The sequence below is a fragment of the Salvelinus namaycush genome, chromosome 4 (assembly GCF_016432855.1).
Source record: "Salvelinus namaycush isolate Seneca chromosome 4, SaNama_1.0, whole genome shotgun sequence".
NCBI classification, from domain to species: Eukaryota; Metazoa; Chordata; class Actinopteri; order Salmoniformes; family Salmonidae; genus Salvelinus; species Salvelinus namaycush.
Genome location: NC_052310.1, coordinates 22,415,296 through 22,436,520, shown reverse-complemented (window position 1 = coordinate 22,436,520; position 21,225 = coordinate 22,415,296). Strand labels below are relative to the sequence as shown.

At 42.4% G+C, this 21,225-nt stretch overlaps 2 protein-coding genes across 2 annotated transcripts; one reads left to right on the top strand and one right to left on the bottom strand.

The window, feature by feature from the left end:
* The first annotated feature begins 2,395 nt into the window (after positions 1–2,395).
* Positions 2,396–14,522, top strand: LOC120045531 (tetratricopeptide repeat protein 39A-like). Its single transcript, XM_038990434.1, has 18 exons — positions 2,396–2,430; positions 3,429–3,533; positions 4,061–4,192; positions 5,017–5,075; positions 5,163–5,239; positions 6,034–6,098; positions 6,385–6,484; positions 6,606–6,671; positions 6,926–7,034; positions 7,220–7,287; positions 7,568–7,627; positions 7,779–7,940; positions 9,711–9,802; positions 9,919–10,039; positions 10,166–10,277; positions 10,458–10,572; positions 11,048–11,164; positions 14,311–14,522. Exons 1-18 carry the CDS (start codon positions 2,396–2,398, stop codon positions 14,420–14,422), a joined length of 1,707 nt encoding a protein of 568 aa, XP_038846362.1. The 3' UTR covers positions 14,423–14,522.
* A 4,327-nt stretch (positions 14,523–18,849) lies between these two features.
* LOC120045530 (growth arrest and DNA damage-inducible proteins-interacting protein 1-like) lies at positions 18,850–20,083 on the bottom strand. The gene is made up of 2 exons (XM_038990432.1): positions 19,670–20,083; positions 18,850–19,255 (listed from the first exon to the last, which is right to left on the bottom strand). The coding sequence occupies exons 1-2, from the start codon at positions 20,068–20,070 to the stop codon at positions 18,958–18,960; spliced, it is 699 nt and encodes a 232-aa protein (XP_038846360.1). The 5' UTR covers positions 20,071–20,083; the 3' UTR covers positions 18,850–18,957.
* Positions 20,084–21,225: the final 1,142 nt, after the last annotated feature.

Genomic DNA, 21,225 nt, shown 5'->3' with positions numbered 1-21,225 from the left:
GTACAACTGAATTCATTCAACCGAAATGTGTCTTCCTCATTTAACTCAACTCCTTTGAATCAGAGAGGTGCGGGAGGCTGCCTTAATCGATGTCATCGGCACCCGGGGAGCAGAGTGTTGTTGGGGGTTAACTGCCTTGCTCAAGGGCAAAAAGGAAGATTTTTCCACTTTGCCAGCTCAGGGTTTCGAACCAGTGACCTTTCAGTTACTGACCCAGTGCTCTTAACTGCTAGGCTACCTGCCGCCCCGATGTTATGTTCAATTCCAACAAAATGTGTATTCTGCAATCGTCTCAGTTTAATTTTAGTGCTCACAAATATGACAACAGTGCCCTCATGTGAAATTATTCATTAGTGAAGTGTAGAGAGAAGACCCATTTATATGCAATAGCTGCTTCTATTTAAACAAAATAGCTGATTGATGTAGATCTATTTTTTGCTTTGATTTAAAAAATATAAAAAAATGTTTAAATATCTATTGCCACTATTGTTCGTAATGTCTTATTCAAAAAGTGACACTTGAAGGCCACATCTAAAATCCCTGTGTTTACATGACTGTCTGTCCACATCACAGGGGATTTTGTGTATGACTTTGGCTTCCTCATGCTTGATCAATCTTTATTGGAAAGAGACCAACAACATGTACTGTACTAAACATCATGTACTAAACAGGCAAACATCAGAGTTAGACGTTATAGTGTTCACCATAAAGTTGAATAATACTGTAACCTTGCCGGTTGAGCTTTAGATTAATTCCTAACTGAATTAAAAGGGTGTTCAGTCCACATTTTGTACAATAATTCTTCAGTGATCAAATGGAAAGAAATGGGGGTGTTTATAACAGCTGGTTATAGAGTACCACCGTGTCATAATACCCATAAAACGGGCGAATGGTTACAATTGTTTTTCCACATTTCATTTTTTCCATAGGGGATTTTAGAAACATTTCAAATAAGGGCTGTGTTTCGTGAAGGCTTACCCTGGCGTGACATTTTGATAACTGTAAATCTCTCTAGGACAAGGTAACTTTTATCAATAACCTCCCATCTATTTACCTCCCAAAAATGAAACGCTAATAAGCTGCTAATGTAGCTGTCATAAAGAACTACAAATGCCATGATGATCTGGACGAGAAGGTAAGAATCTCTGGATTAACTATCTACTGTTAGTTAAATGTAGTAATTTAATAAATTGGCTACATTTCTTTAAATAGACAATTCTGTGAACTGTTGTGGAAGCTTTAAATTGACAAAATAACTGTTAGTAAAGGTGTCAGCTACTGATGATGTGCAGGGATTTGTAGTTTTGCATGATGTCTACTTTGATGCTAATTAGGATTTTCGAATCTGAGTGTAAATAGAGCTGAATATATTGATAAAATGCATCTTGTCCGATAGAGATTTACATGGCTATCAAAACATCATGCCAAGGTAAGCCTACACAAAACACAGTCCTTATTTTAAGTGTTTCTAAAATCCCCTATGGGAAAAATGAATGGTGGAAAAACGACCGGAACCATTTCCCTGTCTGACCGCTAGGTTTTATGGTATTTTGACACCTCCACTGTGGGGCTCTATATAACTTCAGTGAGACTGGAATTCATTTGAACTGGTGTTTACTTTTAGGGTTTTCCATCTCCAGTGAGTTATACAGTTTACAGAACATTGTTAATATGTAAAGGGTCACATATAAGAGAGGCTTGGCGTGTGACATTTTCCTTTATTTTCTGAGTCAAACACACAAATAATATAATCCCGAATTAATGACTTAATATAAAATGTAGGCAGTTAGAAAACTGCAGTTTCTTATCCTGTTATTTTGCCAAGATATGCATAAAATGGGCCATGGCCATATTATAGACCAATGACTATAGCAGCCATTGTGTATGTGCTTTAAAGATTATGGCAGGTTTGCAAAGTGTTCGTGGCATTGAGACGGTTTTGTCTGGAAGGGATACGGTTTTTGTCAAAACATTTTCGTAGCAGTTTTAGGAGAATTTACGCAGCAGGTTAGGATAATTCATGTAGCAGGTTAGGATAATTAGGTTAACGTTACGAAAATGTTTAGGGTTAGCTAAAATTGGTCAATTTGACAAAAGCAATATCCCTTCTAGACATGACCCATTTAGCCTGCGGATGTTGAAGGAGGAGTCGTTCTAATCCTCGTTTCTATTCCCACACCGTTTTCGAGCACTTGACGTTTCTCTGCAACTCTTCTCAAATTACAATCCCAACAAGATTCCACAGCTCAATGCAACTTCTGTTCTTAAAGCGGAATCAATCAACCCTCCACCCAGCTTGTTATTAAGACAATTTGCTAGTTAATGTTTTTCCTCAAACCCTTCTGAGTAGGCTACTTTTCGACAGGTGTTTTGGGCAGAGTGCCCGGAATAAAAAATGTCCAATGGGAAAAATGCACCTGCGGCGGCGAAGTAAGTTTCAACGTCGGGACAGCTTGGCCTACTGCACTGAACTTTTTTTTTATATATATATCTTGGTTGTTCGGTTTATATAGTTAGTTATTCAACATCAATTTAATTAATGTAAATACGCAGATTTGTTTTATATTTTGTCAGTACAAGTTCTTACTGATCAAGTAACTTTGTTACATGACTTTATTCAGAAGTTATTTAAGATATTTAAAAGGTTATTTTCCTCTTTACATTGGTGTTGTGTTGACATTGAGATGGACAGGGTCAAGATGGTAGTTTAACAATAATATTTTGTGAGGGTTTATTTGAGAAATGTATTTTGGATTGAGTACATCTGATTCATGAGTATTTAAATAATTCAACAAAAGACCAACCAATGCATTAATAGCTGAAGATATCTTATTTATTTTAGAATGACTCTCTCCTCCGTTCTAACTTATTCCTGTGAAGTGTAGTTTCAGTTTAGTGCTTGTTTATTTCATGTTAACACATATTACTCACAACGTATGTTTTATGTTGACGAGCTCTTTGTGGAGGGGGAAATCCACTGTATCCACATCTTGAAGTCGTACAAGAAGGCAGGATTCCTTAGATCATCTTGCAGCTTATTTCTAAGAGTTCTTAATCTAAATAAATGCATACATTTGAGAATTTTGACAGGACTAGCTTGGCCAAAAGGGTATTCTTAAATTTTCTTTTTACTGTACATCAGAGAGCTTCAGATCCATCCGTGCCAGGTTTTAATGTTATGTGCACAAGTACAAGGAAATGCATTTCTTGCAAGCTCTAAACCCAACAATGCAGTAATGAAGGTAAGAGACACTGAGCAGTGTGTGAAGACTGCTGTGAACAGGTGGATGCATGTGTATTGACATGGTTGCAGGCAACTTACCTATGGGCTTTAGAGCCCTTCCATTACCTATTTTCTTTCTCTCAGGAAGAAAGATGATACTAAAGCTGATACTTACTGTCATGTAACCATTGTAGTGTGTGCGCAGCTCCTCACAGATGACCCTGCAGGTGTGCCTTGAGGAGTGTATGGAGGCCCTGGACCTCTTCCTCAACAACCACTTCAGTGAGAGCCTGGACAAACTGCGGCCACGGTAACAGTGCCACTCTCTCTGGACTAAAGTGGGCTTCAAACTCTCCATTGGTCAATTAGCATGTACAGGGTGTATTGAGGTATATTTGTGCAGCCTTTAGCCTTTTGTCATTGAGTGGTGTGTAACTTAGTGCAACATCATCACCGTTGAGGTGTGATGTTGTACAGTGGTATTGTGGTGTAGTACAGCGAAGTGTCACACTTCCTGCTACCCAAGGCTTCCTGCACTTCCTGCTACTTCTCCAGGATATGGAGTGTTTACTGAAGCTGACGCCCAGGGCTCAACGGGCAGAACAGAGGCCCTGGAAAATAAACACCATACTGCTGGAGTGAAATAGGAAAATAATTACGTGTCTGTTGTTGGCTACTCTGTCTTTCCTCATTATCAATAGGTAAAGCCAGTCTCTATATTGGAAGGGACATTTTTTCCCGAAAGGAAATTAAAATGTTCGCTGGACAATAAATACTTGCTGTTTTCTGATTGTCAGTGAGGTGTGTATGATGATGATGTTGTGTGTTGCGTTGAAGGGTGAAAGAGAGCATGTACCATGCTCTGATCTACGCCACTGTTCTGGAGATGCAGGCTATGATGACCTTCCAGCAGGATGACATCGTCAATGCAGGCAACACCATGAAGAGTGCCCAGGAGGTCTGCCAGAGGTGAGGATGCTACTATATATGGACACTCATCTGTTTCATGTCCTCTTTAACACATTAGTTCATATTATAGACCCAAGCAACATCCAGAAAATATAAATAGAGGGAAATCCTGGAATATTCTAACAGTTGGTCTGGCATCTAACAGTGAGGCCTAATATACTACTAGAGCTATTAGTGTCCTGTCCATCAGCCATAACCTGCAGGCAAATGAGAGCATTTACATGGCAACAAGGTCTCTTAACGCCCCGGCTGGAATTTGCCTGTGTTTGCATGGCCAGAGCAGCTCTATTGATGGCCTACAGCAGGGGTATTCAACTCTTACCCTACGAGGTCAGGAGCCTGCTGATTTTCTGTTCTACCTGAGAATTAATTGCCAGGTATAAATCAGTCCCTGATTTTAGATGGGAACAATAAAAACAAGCACTGGAATTGGCTTCGAAGTCCAGAGGTGAGTTTGAGGGGCCTACAGCACAGGTGTCAAACTCATTCCACTAAGCTGAGTGGCTGCGGGTTTTCACCTTGTAGCCTTGTACTTAATTGATGAATTAAGGTCCCTAATTAGTAAGGAACTCCCCACACCTGGTTGTCTAGGGCTTAATTGAAAGCAAAAACCTACAGACACTAAGCCCTCCATGGAATGAATGACACCCCTGGCCTACAGCAAGCAAGGACACATGAGATTGCTGGAGGTGGCCGAAAGGCTGTCATGTGTTATTATAATGTTCCACATTAATGCCCATGTGATTAACATGAGAAACATGCATTGCTCAATGAGATGTAATTGTTTTAGTCTTACGCTCATAGTTGGTCTCATTTCTTCTTAGGTTTCGACGAAAGTCCCCTAGTAATATCAGTAAATCACCCGGAGAGCGTCTAACTGAAGGTAAGAGCGCTTTTATAATTGGGCATCTCAGACTATTATTATGGCAGATTTCAAATAGCCACTGACTGTGTGTGTGTGGGTTTGCAGAGCAGCTCCAAGCTCTCCATGCTGATGCGTGTTATGCTGAATGCTTGCTCCAAAGGGCTGCTCTCACCTTCCTACAGGTAAGACAGGTCCTCCTGTCCTCAACTCTAAATCTTACTGATCCTGGTTAATGACACTGCTGATGTTTTTAGTTTAGCATTAATGCACAGGTAAATGCCAAAATAAAGGAAACGCTTGATTAAATGAGGGATACAATGTATATTGAAAGCCGGTGCTTCCACATAGGTGTGGTTTTCTGAGTAAGTTAAACAATTAACATCCCATCATGCTTAGGATAATGTATAAAAAGGCCTAGTTGCCCATTAGAAGAAGAGATCAGTTACTTTGAAAGAGGGGTCTCAAGGGAGCATAAGGGCTTCAAAGTGGGTGCATGTGTATGTCTGTCTCTCGGTCATCAGATCTCAACCCAATGTAACACTTATTGGAGATTCTGGAGCGGCGCTTGAGACAGCGTTTTCCACCACCATCAACAAAACACCAAATTATGTGATTTCTCGTGGAAGAATGGTGTTTCATCCCTCCAATAGAGTTCCAGACACTTGTGGAATCTATGCCAAGGAGCATTGAAGCTGTTCTGGTGGCCCTATTAAGACACTTTATGCTGATGTTTCCTTTATTTTGACAGTTACCTGTATGTATGATAACTGTGTCCAACTGATTAGATATCGGTCGATGAAACACATTGTTGTAGTTTGCCATCCTGCTTCTTGGTGTTTTGCGTCTGTGTGCATAGTTTTTAAAGAGCGATCCAACAGGTTTGCCCTGTCCTCTCATTCATTTGTGAATACAGTACATTACTGTCTCACCAGTTGACACCTTTTGTTAAAATGTTTTATTTTCCCTCTTCCTCAAGGATGAGAACATGGTGAGTTTTATCAAAGGAGGAATCAAAGTACGCAACAGTTATCTGATTTACAAGTAAGTTTGCAGGAGAAAGGGCAGGAATGGTTCTCACATTAAACAGGCTCACACAGTGGGATTGTGAATCAACATGTGGAATCAATAGTTCTATTTACCAAATTATGCACTGCTATTACAATAAGACTGTGCTCAGATGTTAACAATAATGGCAATTTTTTCTGGTAAGTGTCTATCGTTATCAGTCATTTAGATGTGTTTTTATTGTGTAATAACCAGGCATTATTACAGCCTATAATATAATCATGTTAGACTATGAATGACATAATTGCCTTTTATGACACAGGGAGCTGCACACCTTCCTACAGTCTAACAGCTCTCTCCTTGGACCCAACCACATTCACTTAGAGGGAGGGGTGTCTTTTGGGATCGGAGCATTCAACTTGGTATGTCCCACAAGCATCCCCGTATTCCATTTAATGGTCAATTTGTTAGATAATTGTGTGTTTTAGCACATGTGTCAGTCAGACGTTACGCTGTATCACAGGATTCTGTACTGTCTTCCAGACTCTTTCCATGTTTCCACCTCGGTTACTCAAAGTTTTAGAGTTTGCTGGCTTCTCTGGAGACAAGGTATAGTTGCTCATTCTAACTTGTGTCTAGAAAGTGATTGGTTTACAGCAGGGCTGCCCAACCCTGTTTCTGGAGAGCTAGCCTGCTGTAGTTAATTAACATGATTCACCTTAACAAGCAGGTCATTATTATAATCCTGTTTGCTAGATGCTCTACATGGCAGTAGCTCTAAAGGAACAGCGTTGGGCAGCCCTGCTTTACAGGTTGTCTCTGTCTCCCCCCTCTCAGTATATATTGTATGTTATTGTGTGCAGGAGTATGGTCTGTCCCAGCTGAATGATGGTGCCACTACAAACAACCTGCGTTCCATGCTGTGTGCCTTGCTGTTGCTCTGTTACTATACCTTCCTCACCTTCATACTCGGTACTCTACTCTTCACAACCAGGAAGTGAATGGAGATCACAACTGACTTGGCTGTTCGGAAATGACACAATTATATATCACATACACGCATGTGTGAAAGAGTGAGAGATAAAGAACGAGAGGGTAGACTGTTTGAGTTTCTGGTTTTGTCCATACATCTTATTGAGTTCTTTATCACTCTACAGGGACCGGTGAGGGGGACGTGGCTGATGCTGAGAAGCTGCTGAAGCCTTTCCGGCTCCGCTACCCACAGGTGAGTGACACTCCTCCTCCCCAGGCTCTCACCCAGCCCAAAGCAAACTCAACTCTGTATGGAACACAATGTGACTTCTGGGCAAACACATTCTAAAGTAATAGTTTTGTAATGTGGGTAAGTAATGCACTGACTAAGAGAGAGGTCATTTAGTCAGAGGAGGTGCTTATGCTTGAGCTACCATTGTGTAAGTATGTAATTTTACAAGTGCTAGCCACCGCCAAAGTATTATATATGGTGTTATCAGAGAATGTTTACATTTCTCTCCACTTCCCTTCAGGGGGCCATATTTCTCTTCTTTGCAGGCAGGGCTGAGGCAATCAAGGGGAACATTGATGAGGTGAGCCTCAAACTACATGTCTATGTTATGCTATCTGTCTGTTTTTCCAGTCATATTTAGCAGTGGTGTTTGTATTGATAGGCCTAGAATGAGATCAGTGTGGGCATGTGGTTTGCTGGTGGGGTGTACTGTAATGATGATATGTCACCAGGCGGTGGTGCTGTTTGAGGATGGCTGCAAAGCTCAGCAGCAGTGGAAGCAGTTTCACCACATGTGCTACTGGGAGCTGATGTGGTGCTTCACCTACAAGTGCGTGTGGCGGATGGCCTACTTTTACGCTGATCTACTGAGCAATGAGAGCCGCTGGTCCAAGGCAAGAGAGTGTGCTGTAGTGTTGAGTACAGCCTAGGAACCAATTTAAGATGACAAAACCACTTGAGCAGACACTCTTAATTGAATTCAGTCAATTTGACCTACCCGCTAAATGTATGGCTTTTAAAGCCAATGCAGTATTTCTATCCCAACAGACTTGACATTATTAAACTTTACAGTCGTGGCCAAAAGTTTTGAGAATTACAAATATTATTTTCCACAAAGTTTGCTGCTTCAGTGTCTTTAGATATTTTTGTCAGGTGTTACTATGGAATACTGAAGTATAATTACAAGCATTTCATAGGTGTCAAAGGCTTTTATTGACAATTACATGAAGTTGATGCAAAGAGTCAATATTTGCAGTGTTGACCCTTCTTTTTCAAGACCCCTGCAATCTGCCCTGGCATGCTGTTAATTAACTTCTGGGCCACATCCTGACTGATGACAGCCCATTCTTGCATAATCAATGCTGGGAGTTAGTCAGAATTTGTGGGTTTTTGTTTGTCCACCTGCCTCTTGAGGATTGACTACAAGTTCTCAATGGGATTAAGGTCTGGGGAGTTTCCTGGCCATGGACCCAAAATATTGATGTTTTGTTTCCTGAGCCACTTAGTTATCACTTTTGCCTTGTGGCAAGGTGCTCCATCATGCTGGAAAGGGCATTGTTCGTCACCAAACTGTTCCTGGATGGTTGGGAGAAGTTGCTCTCGGAGGATGTGTTGGTACCATTCTTTATTCATGGCTGTGTTCTTAGGCAAAATTGTGAGTGAGCCCACTCCCTTGGCTGAGAAGCAACCCCAAACATGAATGGTCTCAGGATGCTTTACTGTTGGCATGACACAGGACTGATGGTAGTGCTCACCTTGTCTTCTCCGGACAAGCTTTTTTCCGGATGCCCCAAACAATCGGAAAGGGGATTCATCAGAGAAAATGACTTTACCCCAGTCCTCAGCAGTCCAATCCCTGTGCCTTTTGCAGAATATCAGTCTGTCCCTGATATTTTTCCTGGAGAGAAGTGGCTTCTTTGCTGCCCTTCTTGACACCAGGCCATCCTCAGTCTTTGCCTCACTGTGTGCGTGCAGATGCACTCACACCTGCCTGCTGCCATTCCTGAGCAAGCTCTGTACTGGTGGTGCACCGATCCTGCAGCTGAATCAACTTTAGGAGACGGCCCTGGTGCTTGCTGGACTTTCTTGGGCGCCCTGAAGCCATCTTCACCGCTCTCCTTGAAGTTCTTGATGATCCGATAAATGGTTGATTTAGGTGCAATCTTACTGGCAGCAATATCCTTGCCTGTGAAGCCCTTTTTGTGCAAAGCAATGATGACGGCACGTGTTTCCTTGCAGTTAACCATGATTGACAGAGGAAGAACAATGATTCCAAGCACCACCCTCCTTTTGAAGCTTCCAGTCTGTTATTCGAACTCAATCAGCATGAGGGTGATCTCCAGCCTTGTCCTCGTCAACTCACACCTGTGTTAACGAGAGAATCACTGACATGTCAGCTGGTCCTTTTGTGGCAGGGCTGAAATGCAGTGGAAATGTTTTTTGGGGATTCAGTTAATTTGCATGGGAAAGAGGGACTTTGCAATTAATTGCTATTCATCTAATCACTCTTCATAACATTCTGGAGTATATGCAAATTGCCATCATACAAACTGAGGCAGCAGACTTTGTGAAAATGTAATATTGATGCCATTCTCAATTTTTGGCCACGACTGTACTTACTGTATGGCTGGGTCCTGACTGAATAAGGCTTTTCTTTCCTTCAGGCCATGTATGTGTACATGAAGGCTGCTTACCTGAGCATGCTTGCTCCGGGGGAGGCTAGGCCTTTTGGAGAAGATGAGGTGGAGCTTTTCAGGTAAACACATGCTCATCACAACAAAAACATAACTTGAAATTCCCCAGTCCCATTTCATTGTGACCACCCCTCTTTCCTGGCCCCTTCTATTTTTCTGTCTTTGCCCGCTCTCTTAGACAGGTGTCCACCTTCAAGCAAAAGATAGCAGGGAAGTCTCCACCCACAGAGAAGTTTGCCATTCGCAAGGCTAGACGTTACAAAGCTAGCTGCCCAGTGAGGCTCCCAGTACCTGTGCTGGTGAGACCCCACAAACACACATACGCAAAGCTGCATAAAGACATGCACAAATCTGTTGCTAAAATGGTAAGGGTCACTTGTATTTGTGGTTCTGACAGTATTATCTCTTGCTACACTGTGTTGTAGGAGATGATGTACATGTGGAACGGCTTCTCCATGATCAGCAAGCGGCCAGAGCTGACCGAGGGCATGCTGCAGACACTGGTGGAGGCAGAGCGCACCCTGCTGGAATCTCCCGGTATTGCAACCTGTCTGGGGCTAACCAGCCTGCTTGCCTAAGCTGGTCATGAAGCAATAACCACTCTTATAATATCACCAAAAGAGAATGGATAAAGACAGATTGTACACACATTCTGCTTGAGCCTGTGTTGAATAATTTTGAATGCTTGGTTTTATAATCTGTGTTTTGTTTTGGAAGCGAATGAGTATTCAGTGGATGACCGCTGTGTGATCCACCTACTGAAGGGGCTGTGTCTGAAGAACCAGGGACACATTCAGGCTGCAGAGGAGTGCTTCAACAAGGTGTACAACAGGTGACGTTGGGAGTCTTTTAGTCCATGTATCTTTCATTTATACACACCTGGAGTCTGTGTGTTGTATAACAAAATGGTAAATACATGCCGACGCATGCGTAACATGTTTGCTGAGAGGTTATAAAATTTGTTTATTGGTTTATTCGGATCCCTATTAGCCGTTGCCAAAACAGCAGCTATTCTTCCTTAGGTCCAGAGTGTCACTTTTTTTAACAGGCTCATCCATGCTAAAAGGAAATATTTTCATGGTATTTAATCAAACAATGTGTTCTTTGTTTGATTTAACCACACCAATGTTGTATCATAGCAAGTTGAACAATGCAGTGTTATGAAGGAGGGTAGGACCTCATAGCAGTGAAATGCACTCTGAATAATGTCTAGAAATGTGTTTTTAGAACAGTCAGTGATATATGAACATGTTCAGTGTAAACGACTAAGAGGTTAATGATATGGCCATCTGTTCTCTAACCTCCAGTGAGAAGAAGATCAAGTTTGACCATTACCTGGTGCCCAACACTCTGCTGGAGCTCAGTGTGGTCTACATAGACACGGGCCGCAAGGAGGAGGCCATCAAACTACTGGTGAAAGCCAAGTGAGTCATCTCTTACTGGTTGTTCCAATACAGCCTGCAAGCTGTAGTAGGATGTAGCAGGCTTAAATTCCATCTTGACATTAAAACACCTTATTAAACTAATGAAGATTCTGTTGATTGGTTAGTTGAAAAGAATGGCACCGGAGGAGATGGCTGCTGTTTTTACGGGCTCCTAACCAATTATTTGTAACTTATTTTGTACATAATGTTTTTCCCACGTCTCTTATGACCCAAAAAGAGCTTCTGGATATCAGAACAGCGATTACTCACCTCGAACTGTACAAAAAAATATATATTTAACGAGTATTGCAGATACAGGGGACGCCTCTACCATCCGTCCTATTGGCCAATGTGCAATCATTGGAGAATAAACTGGAGGAGCTCCGTTCAAGACTATCCTACCAAAGGGGTATAAAAAAAACTGTAATATCTTATGTTTCACTGAGTCGTGGCTGAACGACGACATGGATAATATACAGTTGGCTGGTTTTTCCGTGCACCGGCAAGACTGAACAGCTCCCTCCGGTAAGACAAGGGGTGCCAGTCTGTCTATTTGTCAATAACAGCTGGTGCACAAATCAAATAAAGGAAGTCTCTACGTTTTGCTCGCCTGAGGTAGAGTATCTCATGATAGGCTGTAGACCACACTATTTACCAAGAGTTTTCATCTATATTTTTCGGAGCTGTCTATTTACCACCACAAAACGATGCTGGTACTAAGGTCTCACTCAACGAGTTGTATAAAGCCATAAGCAAACAAGAAAATGCTCATCCAGAGGCAGTGCTTCTAGTGGCCGGGGACTTTAATGGAGGGAAACTTAAATCCGTTTTACCTAATTTCTACCAGCATGTTACATGTGCCACGAGGGAGGGGAGGAACTCTAGGCCATCTTTACTCCACACACAGAGACTTGTACAAGCTCTCCCCCGCCCTCCATTTGGCAAATCTAACCATAATTGTATCCTCCTGATTCCTGCTTACAAGCAAAAACTAAAGCAGGAAGTACCAGTGACTTACAGAAGTGGTCAGATGACACAGATGCCAAGCTACAGGACTGTTTTGCTAGCACAGACTGGAATATGTTTTGGGTTTCTTCCGATGGATTTGAGTACACCACATCAGTCATTGGCTTCATCAATAAGTGCATCAAAGTCGTCCCCACAGTGACCGTACGTACATACCGCAACCAGAAGCCATGGATTACAGGCAACATCCGCACTGAGCTAGTCGTTAGCTCCCGCTTTTAAGGAGCGGGACTCTAACCCGGACGCTTATAAGAAATCCCGCTATGCCCTCAGACGAACCATCAAACAGGCAAAGCGTAAATAGAGGACTAAGATTGAATCACGTAGCACTCACGTCTGTAGCCATGAAGAGCTTTGAAAGGCTGGTCATGGCTCACATCAACACCATCATCCCAGAAACCCTAGGCTGACTCCAATTTGCATACCGCCCCAACAGACCCACAGATGACGCAATCTCTATTGCACTCAATAGAGTGCAATAGAGATTAGACAAAAGGAACACCTACTTGACAATGCTGTTCATTGACTACAGCTCAGTGTTCAACACCATAGTGCCCTCAAAGCTCATCACTAAGCTAAGGACCCTGGGACTAAACACCACCCTCTGCAACTGGATCCTGGACTTCATGACGGGCCTCCCTCAGGTCGTAAGGGTAGGCAACAACACATCTGCCATGCTGATCCTCAACACGGGGGGCCCCTCAGGGGTGCATGCTCAGTCCCCTCCTGTACTCCTGTTCACCCACGACTGCATGGCCAAGCACGACTCCAACACCATTAAGTTTGCACACAACGGTGGTAGGCCTGATCACCGACAACGATGAGACAGCCTATAGGAAGGAGGTCAGAGACCTTGAAGTGTGGTGCCAGGAAAACCTCTCAACGTGATCAAGACAAAGGAGATGATCGTGGACTACAGGAAAAGAAGGGCCAAGCACGCCCCCATTCTCATCGACGGGGCTGCAGTGGAGCAGGTTGAGCTTCAAGTGCCTTGGTGTCCACATCCAACAAACTATCATGGTCCAAACACACCAAGACAGTCGTGGCGAGAGGGCACGACAATGCTTATTCCCCCTCAGGAGACTGAAAAGATTTGGCATGGGTATTCAGATCTTCAAAGTTCTTCAGCTGCACCATCGAGAGCATCCTGACTGGTTGCATCACCGCCTGGTATGGCAACTGCTCTGCTTCCGAACCGCAAGGCACTAGACTAGAGGGTAGTGCGTTCGGCCCAATACATCACTGGGGCCAAGCTTCCTGCCATCCAGGACCTCTATACTAGGCGGTTTCAGAAGAAGGCCCTAAAAATTGCCAAATAATCCAGCCACCCTAGTCATAAACTGTTCTCTCTGCTACTGCACGGCAAGTGGTACCGGAGCGCCAAGTCTAGGTCCAAAAGACTTCTGAACAGCTTCTACCCCCCCAAGCCATAAGACTGCTGAACAGCTAATAAAATTGCCACCCAGACTATTTGCATTGACTATTTGCTACTCGCTGTTTATCTATGCATAGTCACTTTAGCCCTACCTACATGTACATATCACCTCAACTAACCTGTATCCCGCACATTGACTTGGTACCGGTACCCCCTGTATATAGCCATGTTATTTTATTGTTGCTCTTATTTTTTTCATTTATTTTGTAAATATTTTCTTAACAAAAATAAGAGTCAACTTCATTGTTGGTTAAGTGCTTGTAAGCATTTGACGGTAAGGTCTACCTACACCAGTTGTATTTGGCGCATGTGACAAATAAAATTGTATTTGAATTGGTTGTATTGAGGCTAGACTGGAACAAAATCCTGCACACTATTTTGCTCTACAGGACCAGGATTGGTGACTTCTGCAAGATAGTGAGCTCAAAGTATTGGGACAGTGCCTTTTTGTTTTGGCTCTGTACTCAGCACTTTGGATTTTAAATTTTACAATGACGATGAGGTTAAAGTGCAAACTGTCAGCTGACAGTCTGGATTTGAAATGATACGGGTTAAAGTACAAAGTGCTGGAGTACTGAGCCAAAACATGTCACTGTCCCAATACTTTTGGAGCTTTGGGTGTACACATACACAATGTTACTAAGTCTTACTCATGATTCCTATCCACTTTGTTCTGTTCCCTCAGAACTAACTACAAGGAGTACTCCTTGGAGTCACGCACACAGTTCAGGATCCATGCTGCTCTCTCCAAACTCAAGGCTGACACTAGTGACCAAGATGAAATCACACCACTGTAGTATAACAGGTGTCATTGTGCTCACCAAGCACTGGACTTGCTTCCCCTGCCATGTGTAGATGTTCCAGGAAGACTTGCTCTCTTTTTTTATCCTCAGACACTTTGATCACTGCCTCCAAATGTTACTTGCTTTGTGGTGAAAGTCTCTGTCCTTCATGGATGGTGGTCTCTCCCTGATTTAAAACACTTGAGTTTTGAATGGGAGTTGGTAGAAGTTGCCTCTACCTGCTGGTTCTAGGTCAGGCATTATATCCACCTACTGGGTGATGAACACCCTGATCCTACATCTGTGGTTAGGTTCGGCTTCTATCTTCAGTGTTTGAATGTGTGGTACTTATATCACTGTACTGGTTACCCATAACAGTAGATGGGAGGCAGTTGCTCAAAACAATTTGAATACATTATATCCACATTTTTTGTGGGGAAAAACATGTTGAAATGAACTTATTAACAATGTAAGTAATGTTTGTATGTTCTGATATGTGAGGTAGAGTTTTGCTTTTAACTTCTCCAAAAGTGATTGAGTATTACTGTAAGCATTTTGACAAAGCACCCCTTTAGTGATAACTGAATAAGACAAACATACGACTACATAACGTATGACATTGCTTTGATCCGAGTTATTTTAACAAATGTATTAACATTTATGTATAGTGGATGTAGAAGAACCTTAATAATCAATAGGTCATGCTGCAGTTGAAGTCGGAAGTTTACATACACCTTAGCCAAATACATTTAAACTCAGTTTTACACAATTCCTGACATTTAATCCTAGTAAAAATTCCCTGTCTTAGGTCAGTTAGGATCACCACTTTATTTTAAGAATGTGAAATGTCAGAATAATAGGAGAATGATTTATTACAGCTTTTATTTCTTTCATCACATTCCCAGAGGGTTAGAAGTTTACATGCACTCAATTAGTATTTGGTAGCATTGCCTTTAAATTGTTTAACTTGGGTCAAATGTTTTGGATAGCCTTCCACAAGCTTCCCACAATAAATTGGGTGGATTTTGGCCCATTCCTCCTGACAGAGTTGGTGTAACTGAGTCAGGTTTGTAGGCCTCCTTGCTCACACATGCCTTTTCAGTTCTGCCCACAAATTTTCTATAGGATTGAGGTCAGGGCTTTGTGATGGCCACTCCAATATCTTGACTTTGTTGTCCTTAAGCCATTTTGCCACAACTTTGAAAGTATGCTTGGGGTCATTGTCCATTTGGAAGACCATTTGTGACCAAGCTTTAACTTTCTGACTGATGTCTTGATGTTGCTTCAATATATCCACATAATTTTCCATCTTCATGATGCCATCTATTTTGTGAAGTGCACCAGTCCCTCCTGCAGCAAAGCACCCCCACAACATAATGCTGCCACCCCCGTGCTTCACGGTTGGGATGGTGTTTTTCGGCTTGCAAGCCTCCCACTTTTTCCTCCAAACATAACGACGGTGATTATGGCCAAACAGTTGTATTTTTGTTTCATCAGACCAGAGGACATTTCTCCAAAAAGTACGATCTTTGTCCCCATGTGCATTTGCAAACCGTAGTATGGCTTTTTTTATGGCGGTTTTGGAGCAGTGGCTTCTTCCTTGCTGAGCGGCCTTTCAGGTTCTGTCGATATAGGACTCGTTTTACTGTGGATATAGATACTTTGTACCTGTTTCCTCTAGCATCTTCACAAGGTCCTTTGCTGTTCTGGGATTGATTTGCCCTTTTCGCACCAAAGTACGTTCATCTCTAGGAGACAGAATGAGTCTCCTTCCTGAGCGGTATGACGGCTGCGTGGTCCCATGGTGTTTCTACTTGCATACTGTTGTTTGTACAGATGAACGTGGTGCGTTTGGAAATTGCTCCCAAGGATGAAGCAGACCTGTAGAGGTCTACAATTTCTGATTACTTTTGATTTTCCCATGATGTCAAGCAAAAAGGCACTGAGTTTGCTACAAGCCCTTATGCTCCAGTAAAATATTATAAAACAATATCTCAGTCGAGTGTAACCCATCCTTGTCCAGATTGCCCTATAAATAACAAACTTTGATTAAGAGGTGACATTTTGTGACTTTACAGATAATGATTTATGACTAGTACCTACGCAGAGTGTACAAAACATTATGAAAACCTGCTCTTTGCATGACAGACTGACTGCGCTATGATCCCTTATTGATGAATGGGAGGAGACGGGTTAAAGGATTTTTCCACCTTGACAATTGAGACAGATTGTGTATGTGTACCATTCAGAGGGTGAATGGACAAGACTAAATATTTAAGTGCCTTTGAACAGGGTATGGTACTGGGTGCACCGGTTTGTGTCAAGAACTGCAACGCTGCTGGATTTTTCACATTTAACAGTTTCCTGTGTGTATCAAGAATGGTCCACCACCCAAAAGACATCCAGACAAATTGACACAAGTGTGGGAAACATTGGAGTTAACATGGGTCATGATCCCTGTGGAACATGTTCGACACCTTGTAGAGTCCATGCCCTGACAAATTGAGGCTGTTCTGAGGGCTAAAGGAGGAGGTGTAACTCAAATATTAGGAAGGTGTTCTTAATGTTTTGTATACTGTGTATAAATTTACCTGCTACTTCCTTGATGAACTTAATCAGTGGATCATGACATCACACCCAGTGTCAATCATGGGGCGGCAGGTAGCCAAGTGGCTTAGAGCATTGGGCCAGTAACTGAATGGTTGCTGGATTGAATCCCCAAGCTGACAAGTTAAAAATCTGTCGTTCTGCCCCTGAACAAGGCACTGTTCCGCGGTAGGCCTTCATTGTAAATAAGAATTTGTTCTTAACTGACTTGCCTAGTTAAATAAAGGTTACATACACGGTCTGCACAACAGTGTGCACTATGTAAGGCCAGGGGATAAATGTTCTACATCCTTATACTTTATTGTCCATATACATGGAAATTCATTTTGTGAAGTCGGCATACAAATACACAAAACCTATAATACATCTAATTGTAGGGTGTTCAGCTAAACTCTTGGGGCCAGTATCCCAGACACAGATTAAGCCTAGTCCTGGACTAAAAAGCTATTTTCTAATGGAGATTCTCTATTGAACATGCTTAGTCCAGGACTAGGCTTCATCTGTGTCCGGGAAACCAACACCTTAGGGTTGCAATGATATTCAGGTATTTTTAACATATTGAGTGTCAGACCCGGGGTCTTGAGACCATGACCAGACCGAGACTGCATTTACTTGGTCTCAAGTAGTCTCAGACCAATCCTCAAGACTCAATTTCTGGTGTATACTATATACAGCCTGCCGATTTCATATGGTTCCGGATGGTGGTTTGTTAACCCCATGCCTAGCCTCATCCCTCTGTAACCATAATCTAACTTTAACCAATTTCAATCCCTGTGTCTTTGGATCTGACTGTTTTATGTTAATCATATCTCATACACTGAACAAAAATATAAATGCATCATGTAAAGTGTTGGTTCCATGTTTCATGCGCCAAAATCAAACATACACCTTTTCCATACGCACAAAAAGCTTATTTTTGTGCATTTTGTTTTTACATACCTGTTAGTGAGCCTTTCTCCTTTGCCAAGATAATCCATCCATCTGACAGGTGTGGTATATCATGAATCTGATTAAACAGCATGATCATTACACAGGTGCACCTTGTGCTGGGGACAATAAAAGGCCACTCTAAAATGTGCAGTTTTGTCCCACAATGCAATGCCACTATGTCTCAAGTTGAGGGAGAGTGCAATTGGCATGTTGACTGCAGGAATGTCCACCATAGCTGTTGTCAGATAATTGAATGTTAATTTCTCTACCATAAGCTGCCTACAATGTCATTTTAGAGAATTTGTCAGTACATCCAACTGGTCTCACAACCGTAGACCACGTCTGTGAACTGCCCGGACGGCTGGTTCAGCCATCAGAAACTGTATCCTCTTTGTGAACTCTGAGTGGCACCATGCAGTTTCACTGCAACAACCTGCAAGGAACCCTGGCCTCTGCTCAGAACCCCAGAGTATAGCTTTTTGCAGCAGTTAACAAGGCACAGCCCCACCCCTACTCCTGGCATTCTACCTCCAGGGACCAACCATGTAGCATACTTCTACAACTGGTACACACAGAACGATGTGGCCCGCCACCCCTGCATCTAGAAGCGATCCACAGAGAACAGCTGGTCAAATGTGACATACAGCTTCCCTTTATGTGTGAGGACAGACTGTTAGTCAAGATTGTGACTTTGTTTTTCCTGCTGTGTCTCTGGATAAGAAAAGTTTGCCAAATGGCTAAATGTGGTGGGATTTTGCATGTTTAATATAGTGTGTACTTGTTTTTTAATAATAAACATGTTTATATCACACGAAAAATCATTCTTCCTATACTAGCTACTAGTCTATAACTTAGTAAAAAAAAAAAGACTCCTGAGTGTCAGTAAAGTATGATGAGACATTAAACCTAGTTCTAGTGCGTTTTATTTATTATAGCAGCCAAACTCAAAACACAGTTGACAACAATACATTTACAAAAGTTGACTAAATAGTCATATTTACAAAGTCAGTGCCTTATGACGAGGAAGCAGCCGAGGAAGCAGCAGGAGGGAGGTGGCTCTGTTCTTCTTTTAGTCTACGTTTCATCAGCTTCCTTTTCTTCTTCTCCTCCTTTTCGATTTCACTGACCATCTCCAGGAACTTGGGGCTTCGGGGGTCCATAGCGTAGCCAAAGCGTTCTCTGGCCTCAGCTAGCAGCCTTTCACGACGGGCCTTCTCATCTTTCAACTTCTGTTTCGCCTCCCGTTTTTCCTTCCTCCAGTCAGCCACCATCTTAGGCATCTTGGCCATATTGGCTGCAACCAGTTTCTCTCTGCAAAAGAAGATAGGAGGGGGTGTTAGCCAAGTATCATGTCATCATAAAAGCTACTATAAAAAGGTATGGTTAGATAGAGCTTTATCCACCTGTCAAGGAAATGCTGTTCTTCCACAACACTATCAAAGAACAATATGAATTGGAACCAAAGCCTCAGACTGTTGAGCATATTTATTTATGTTATACATACATACATACATACATACATACCATACAAGAGGCCTGTCATTGAGAGATGTCATGCCCATGTAACTAGTTGCCTTGAGTCATATAGGCAAATGTCATGCAGTAACTACCATTCTCAATTTCTCTCAATGTTATCTAGTATGGCACGTTGCGTAGAAACAAACATGTCATTTGACAGGTCCTAAAAAGATAGCTAGTATTAGCTTGGTTAGCGTGGATGTTTACCTCGCGAGACGTTTCGCATTGGCTTCCTTCGTTTTCGCCTCTACGTTCTTCAGCATCACCTGGAGCGGAGGGTTCCATTCCCTCTCCTCTGCTATCATCTCCTCGAGCTGGGCATGGCTAGGCCACAGCTTTGCAGGGTCGATTCCCGACGAAGAGCCATACCGGCCGAATAGCTTGCGGTCATACTTCGCTGTCTTCTGCCATTCCGGAGTTTTCTCACTTTCCCTATCTGGTATGTATGGATCTTTCAAATTTAATTTCAGTGGTTTAGGGTTATAATTTGCTATCTGATGTAGAAGCCCGCAGTGTGAGCTGGCAGGATTATACGATTTTAAGGGTGAAACCCCTCGAATAGCCCAGCTAAATATTGCTGTCCTCCTGCACAGCATGGAGGTTGCCATTTTTTGTGGCAAAGTGCGGAGGACCCTCGTTGCGTCACATTTGATTGCTCATAGCTGACGACAACATCGCCTGTCCTTTATTGTTGCCATCATCATAAGCAAGAGGTTCATAGAGATTATCGAAGGTGTTGTGACAAAAGACAGTCTTGCCAATTCTGATTTGAAACTCTTAGGCTATAGGCTTAGTCAGTGTTATAATTAAAACAAATATTATTGTGTTGCCAAATTTTTATCCATAGCATATAATGAAGTTTATGTCAAAATTGCCTTCATTTTGAAAAGTTGTACCATACAGAATGTGGACTGTATCCAATCAGTCTTATCAGTTGAAGTCATGCTGGAAAAGGTAACACTATTTTAAGAGCTCATGTGCATATGAAATAGAGCTATGCTCAATAACTGACTTATTTGTTTTCTTATGAAGTTAAATTCTGCCCCAGACCTAAATTATGATGATCATATCAACATCTCTCATGAGTCCACCATCATACGCTCTTGCAAGCCGCTTTGAGTTTGAAAACTATTTTTCAATGGGTTTGAGTTTCAAATGTATAAATTAATCTGGGGAAAATGTCCTTTCAAGATCCAAGTGGGGCCTGGAACCAGCAGTGGGCAGGTGGGCAACAGAGCCAAAACCAGAGCCAGGGGAGAAGTATAGACTCTAACACCTTTTTTGAACATTAGGAATGCTGTATGGGGAATTATCCAGAAAACACATTTTGAAAGAAAGGTTCTTTGTTTCAACTTCTCCCCGCTTTCCTCTTTTAGCAGCCCCCTCCCACAACTCCTCTTTTATTTCAGATTTATTTTCAAGAAGAGGAGATAGAACAAATGGGGCGATCTTGAGTGCAGCACTTACTGAGACAGATGTCACAGCTTTTGTGTTGCGGGAGCTGCGCAAAACTCTACATCGTCATTAAAGATGTAGGGTTCACATGGCAGGAGGAGGAGAGGGGTGAAGGTGGGGGTGGGTATGATAGAGGCTTAATTTGGCTTAGGAGCAATCCGGTGCCAAGCTCAGGGCTTTAGGGATCAAATCAACGTCAGTCACTGGCAAATAGGCTTGTTAGCAGTTATAAGATATTGGATGGCATGGCAAGCACATTGCCTTGGTCTATTTCTGACTGAGGGATATATAGATAAAGATTGAACAAA

Bases quoted from the DNA above. Each gene is read 5' to 3' on its own strand.
- LOC120045531 (XM_038990434.1), top strand. From the start codon at position 2,396: ATGTCCAATGGGAAAAATGCACCTGCGGCGGCGAA. The intron at 7,628-7,778 runs GTGAGCCTCAAA...ATATGTCACCAG, and splicing joins TCAAGGGGAACATTGATGAG to GCGGTGGTGCTGTTTGAGGA. The intron at 7,941-9,710 runs GCAAGAGAGTGT...TCTTTCCTTCAG, and splicing joins ATGAGAGCCGCTGGTCCAAG to GCCATGTATGTGTACATGAA.
- LOC120045530 (XM_038990432.1), bottom strand. From the start codon at position 20,070: ATGGCAACCTCCATGCTGTGCAGGAGGACAGCAATATTTAGCTGGGCT. The intron at 19,256-19,669 runs GTAAACATCCAC...CTTCTTTTGCAG, and splicing joins AATGCGAAACGTCTCGCGAG to AGAGAAACTGGTTGCAGCCA.